Below are 6301 nucleotides of genomic sequence, written 5' to 3'. Positions count from 1 at the left end.
GAGCCCAGGAGGGCGGCATTAGTGTTTAAGGAGCACCTACTGTGTGCCAGGTTGTCTTGGAGCCTCGCATTCTCCCTTGCGTGGCGTGATGAAGTGAGCCATTTAGCAGATGAGAAAACTGAGGCCACGAGGGCAGGAAGCGTGCGTGGGGCTCCCTGGAGGTTGGTGCAGTTCTTCAAAGGGGAACCAAGCCTGCTTCCCCAAGGTCAATGCCAGGGTGTAGGTGGGATGCTTCCCCTTATTTTGGAACAAGCCTTCCTCCCACATGCAGTCCTTGGATCCATCGGAGACACGTGCCCAGTCTGGCACATCAGAACATCCCAGCCCTGTCTACAGGGGTGGTTCAGGGATGACCACGTGACCTGTCAGCTAAAGACATTCCGTTCTTGGGCTTTCTCTGGGGCTATGGAGGGAAAAGCTGGGAATTTTGACGTGGCGCTCCTGGTGGACATGCGTGCCTTCTCCAGGAAGGGTCAGACTGTGCATGAAGCCACTGCAGAAAGAAGCATAGCTGAAAGACAGGCAGTGCTTCCTCACGTGATGTGGCCATTTTCCACTGTGTGCACTGGGCCTGGCCCCCAGTAGGCTCGACAGGTGTTTGATGACGTATTATGTCACCTGGGCACCTCTTCATTCTGAATGAACAGGCATCCCCAGGGGCAGGCACTGCAATTCGAGCCGGGTCTGCTGGAAAACCCCAAGTCGAGCAGGCTGAGTCTCCAGCCAGAGGAAAATGCCTCTTCTGCATCACATGGAAAATTGTGTGGCTCCCCTGGGAGCTGATGGGGGCTGATGGGGCCCACTGAGCGTAAAGTGGAAACTCTGGGTGGGAGAGACCCCTGGGAACCCCTGGGGTACTCAGCTACCCCAGCTGGCAGGACAACTGGCCACCGGTCAGAACCTGCCCTGGACAGTGGCGTGGCTCTGGTCTGAGGATCCCTGCCAAGCCACTGTGGCACCTGGCTCTCCATGCTCCTTCTCTCTGCTCTCTCTGTACGAGCCCACATGTCTGCCCCTCCACTGGCTAGCTCTGTGGTCCTGAGCAAATCACTAAGACCTCAAACCTCCATGTCCCCCTGTGGAAATGGGGATTGAATGGCTCTCTTGAATCGGGGCCATTCCTCTCTCCATGGCAGGTCCCACCAGCAAGGAGACAGGTGGCAAGGCAGAGTCCAGGATGGCTATCATGTTTCAGTCCTACTGGGCTGCTGCTGGACGCCTGGGGATTCCTTTAGCAATTCTTTCACAACCCTGGGAACTGGGTGCCACTGCCACCTGGTGACTGAGGAAACTGGGGTTCAGATAACTTAATTAATGAATTGAAGGTCATGGCCAACGCGTGGTGCCAGGGTTTGAATCGGATCCATGCTTCTAGACCCTTGCTGGATCAGTGTGCCCCTCTTTCCCAAAGACACAGGCCAGACATTAGGTGGAGTTGCCTCTTGTCCAAAGTGCAAGAAAAATGCACAAAAGCAGAAGCATCCACTGATAACACTTTGGTGTGTTCCCTTCCGGGTTTTCTCCTGTGCACTGTCACTTCAAATCATCTCCTGCCTCATTATAAAACTCCATGAAGTGCATTTAAATGGCTTCATCATATTTGACTACATAGGAATAACACAGTTTACTGAGCCATATTCCAATTGCTGAAAATTTACGTTATTCCTAATGCTTATAATAAACAACCCTTCAGTGAACATCTTTATGCACCACTATCTGCATAGCTGGTCACTTCACTTGTACAAATTCCCCAAAAGGGAGTTACTGACTTAAAGGGTATAAACATTTTTTAGATTCTTGCTCCAACTGTGAACTGCTTTCCAGGAAGCCTGTGCCAATCTGCTCAGTGAATCCATTTGGGCAGCAGGGTGAGACAGAGGCAGTGGATCCACGGTGAGCAAGGGCTGGCATGCACCACCAGGACCAAGAGGAGAACATAGCCCAGAATTTGGGGCCTCACCGGGATGTGGATGCTCTGGAGGGCAGTGGATAGATGTGGTTGGGCCCGAGGTCAAGCTAGAATTGAAGGAGAGTCCTGACTCCTCGGCCTGCCCATTAAGACGGACCCCCTAAGAGGAAGGAGTTTAGAGTTGAGGAGAGAGCTGAGGCTGAGACTGGGTGGAAATCCATTCAATACCGGGGGTTAGATGCCAGCTGCTGGCAGGGCTGAGTGAGCACAATGGGGGCTCTGCTCCCATTGAAACCCAGACTGCAGCGCACACTCTGGGTATGGACAGAAGGAAGCTTGGAAGGAAAGCCACCCCAGGGGATGCTCAGTCCCCGGGGATTGGGAGTGTAAAGGGGGAAGCTGCTGTGCTCTGGCTGCTTCCTCAAAGGGGAGCAGAGCCGTATGACTGGCTCTGGGGACTAAAAGAAGCCTGATGGAGAGCTCTTTCTACTCCTTCCCCAGTGGATGTGGATGGGAGCCCCTTCCAATCTGCTGCCACCAGCACCTCCTCTGGCAATGCCTCCCTGAAGCAGCTGGGGGCTGGGAGAGGTGGAGCACAGACTCCCAGCCCCAGTGCTATATGGGGTGGAGCTGAAGGTGGATTGGGTCATGGGCATGTGACAGCAGAGCCAGCCGAGCTAGAGCTCCAGGGGCTATGTGGACAGAGGTGCTAAGAGAGGATGAGAGAGAGCTGGCACGATGGAGGATGTGCCAGCTTGCCGAAGACCGGCCCCTGGAGCTAGCGAAAGTCAATGGGCGAGGACTGGCCACAACGTCCTGAAAAGGCTGGATGGCAGCCGTTGCAGGCTGAGAGGCAGCTCACTGTGGGGTGTGGGTAAGTTGGCCTCGTTCACCTCTGGGCCCACTGCCTGCAGTCGACTAACTCAGGCAAGTCTCTTTGCCTCTTTGCTGCTTCCCATCTGATAACAGGGCCCTCTAGGACAGTGTAGGGCAAGACAAGAGAATTCCTGCAAAGACTTAGCTCAGCACTGGGGATCATCATCATTATTATTATTTCAGCAGCATGACTTACTTGAGGCCCTACCACCCGCTGGGCTCAGTGACCCACCCCCATTTTGGATGGCTATCAGTTACTCAAGATCCCTAGGTCAAATTCCTGGGGCTTTAGGAGAGATGAAAACGTGGAAAATGACCTGTGTTTTCTTCTGCCTGTCTCCATATTTTGTGATCCATGCAGGTCTCTAGGGCCACTTGGCCCTTCTCTTTGCAGATCAACTTCAATCCTGCTCTGAGACACTAAAAGAGGGCTCACTCAGTGGGTCTCAGGTGGTGGACACTGACATCACCTCTTGTGGGCAACCAGAGGAAGTCATACCCCGTCTACTTCTACCGAGTGCTGAAGAGGCTGAGAATGAAGGGCAGGCTGTGACCAAGGATGACAGGGCGAACGCAGTGCTCCAGCTCCCGAATTTACCGCAACTCCTGCAGAGGTCGAAGGCTGGTCTGAAGGTGTGCAGGTGCCCTCTGTGCTCACCTAGCAGTTCCCCACTGAGACTGATCTGCACCCCCATGGCTCAGGCCACTGAATGGGTAGGAATGACCACTGAGTGGTCTTAGCTGTTCTTCTTCAGACTTTTAACCAGAAAAGTTTAAAAGTTGTTTCTAAAAGTTGTGTTCATTAAAACAAAATTCCTGGGGGCCAGGAACTGAGTGGTGCAGTTTGGGAGTGGTTCCTGAGGGGAGCCTGAGTGTTGATAGCATCCCCCACACCTGGCAGCAGGCTCACTTCAGCAGGGTGATGGGTAGAGGATTTCAAACACCTGCACATTCCAGGACATCTGAGGGCTAAAGCCACATTCTCTGGACTGAACCAGCTAGGATATGAACCTAGCATCTGGTGCGAGCCTAACTGTAAAATTAAATGGTAACTTGCTGCATAGGAAAGAAAAGGTTTGAATCATTATTTGGTTATTATTATTTTTTAAAATAAATTTATTTATTTAATTAATTTATTTTTTGGCTGCGTTGTGTCTTCGTTGCTGCGCACAGGCTTTCTCTAGTTGTGGCGAGTGGGGGCTACTCTTCATTGCGGTGTGCGGGCTTCTCATTGCAGTGGCTTCTCTTGTTGCAGAGCATGGGCTCTAGGCATGTGGGCTTCAGTAGTAGCTGTGTCACATTGGCTCCGTAGTTGTGTCTCACGGGCTCTAGAGCTCAGCCTCAGTAGTTGTGGCGCACGGGCTTAGTTACTCCACGGCATGTGGGATCTTCCTGGACCAGGGCTTGAAATTGTGTCCCTTGCCTTGGCAGGAGGATTCTTAACCACTGCGCCACCAGGGAAGTCCCCATTATTTGGTTATTTGATGCAAGCCTTCTGAGTGTCTCCTGAGTGGACAGCTGCACATGCAAAGACATGTGCCTGCCACAGGAGGTGCCATGGGATAACACTTGGGTAACAACTTAAAAAAGTTTTTATTTCTACTTTTTCTATCTTAACTTTCTTTAATGAGTACTTGCTCTTAAAAAATCAATATGGCCACAAAAAGAAGTGAAGTACTGATATATGCTATAATGTGGACTAAGTGAAACATTATGCTGAATGAAAGAAGCCAGTCACAAAGGACTGTTGTATGATTCCATTTATACGTGATGCTAGGAATAAGCAAATCTATAGAGTCGGAAAGTAGATTACTGCTAGCCTGGGGCTGAGAGAGGGGTAATGTGGAGTGACTGCTAATGGGCATGGGTTTCTTTTGAGGGTGATAAAAAATGTTCTGGAATTAGACAGTGGTGATGGTCACACAACTCTATGAATATACTAAAAACCACTGAATTGTACACAGAGTGAATTTTATGGTATCTAAATTATAATTATATAGAATTATAATTATACAGAATTGTACAGAGTGAATTTTATGGTATCTAAATTATATCCCAATGAAGCTGTTATTTAAAAAATCAACACATTTTCAAATTTTTACAGAGAACAGAGTAAAAGAAATGTTACATCATCTTATTATAAGAGAGGAAAAAAACTGTGTTATAGAACTTCTCGGCCCCCACTGGATGGGGAGACTTCCTCAAGGGGCCAGAGCCCCAGGGGCCCCATTATTTGCCCACCCAGTTGCAGGAGCTTCCAGGGCCTAAGAGCCCAAGCTTGCGAGGTCCATATAACCGCACTCCATCTGTCTGCCCCAGCACCCTTCCTTCAGTTCCCTGAGAAGCCTACCCTGCCCCCATCACCCCAGGACACCCCTGCTGCCCCCATCACCCCCAGATACCCCTGTTGCCTCCAACTCTGCTCTCCTGGCACAGTCCCCCCATTTGCCCCTGTCTCCTTATGGGACCTGGGTTCTCCACTGTTTCACCTGCCCTGGGGTGGGCCCCACATAGTCAAGTGAGGAGCCACCTCCCCATGTAGTAGCCTGTGGGGGGCACTCAGGGAGGTGGCCCGGCTGTGCTGGGTCTGACCACTAGACTGACCCCTGAGCCCACTCAAAGGCACACCCATCCTCAAAAGTACCTCTTGACTGGGGCTCCCTGGGGCAAGGCCAGACCCTGACCTTCCTACCAGTGGGCTTTGCTGGGGACTGACTGGAGCAGAGGCAGAGGGTAGGCCCTGTCTCCTCTCCTCCCTGCCTCTGTAAGCATTTGTTGAACACCAGCTGTGTACTGACCATTATGTCCATCTCATGGATGAGCAAACTGTGACCTAACTGCTTAGCTGTGTTCTCATGGGTCATGGGCCGGCAGAGAGAGTGAGTTCCCTGTCACGAGAGGTATGCAAACAGGGCTGCCCAAAACTACCTCTGTGGGCTCAGAGAGCACATAGCGCTGAGTCAAGGACAGGTCCTCTGTAGTCCCCCAGCACCTAGGTTGCCGCTGCAATGTGTGGGGATACTGCTGCCGTATTATGTACATCTGCCAGCTGTCGGTGGGCAGCAGTCTGCCGGTGATGACGTGAATTGCCAGTCATCTCCTCCATTATCTGGCAGGCATGATGCCCACTTGCCACGAGTATGTCCCAGGGAGCACGGTGGAAGCCAGATTGGCTTGCATGCGTCTGTCTGGAACATGCTTAGCTCCATCCCTTCTCAGTTTTCCCTTTGATAGGCCTAGGCACGTCATCATGGACAGGCTTGAAATGGATAGGCTTGCAACTCAGGGTGTCTTCCTGGACTGACCGCGTCTTGGAACTGGCAGCCTTTCCAGGTGGACAAACTAGGATGGCCAAGCCAGGTTTGCAGGGGGGGATAACAGACCATTCGCGGCCAGCAGCCGCATGGGGCATTCCAAAGATCCTCAGGGTCCAGCAGTACCCGCCGGAGGGGAAACATGAGGGCCGCAGTGGGCCTGCGCGGCCCCGGGGGCTGGCCTGCAGGTGGCCGCGCGCGC

The 6301-nt window shown here is 52.1% G+C and overlaps 1 protein-coding gene across 1 annotated transcript in view; it reads left to right on the top strand.

Moving 5' to 3' along the window:
* Window positions 1-6132: 6132 nt before the first annotated feature.
* WNK2 (WNK lysine deficient protein kinase 2) overlaps window positions 6133-6301 on the top strand; it is a 151721-nt gene continuing 151552 nt past the window's right edge. The window contains exon 1 of the mRNA XM_024741334.1: window positions 6133-6287. Coding sequence (XP_024597102.1) covers window positions 6133-6287 — 155 coding nt within the window. The remainder of the gene's footprint in view (window positions 6288-6301) is intronic.

Source organism: Neophocaena asiaeorientalis, unplaced genomic scaffold (genome assembly GCF_003031525.2).
Source record: "Neophocaena asiaeorientalis asiaeorientalis breed wild unplaced genomic scaffold, Neophocaena_asiaeorientalis_V1.1 scaffold558, whole genome shotgun sequence".
Classification (NCBI taxonomy): Eukaryota; Metazoa; Chordata; class Mammalia; order Artiodactyla; family Phocoenidae; genus Neophocaena; species Neophocaena asiaeorientalis.
The sequence above is the reverse complement of the archived record's forward strand: the minus strand, read 5'-3'. Positions and strand labels throughout refer to the sequence as shown.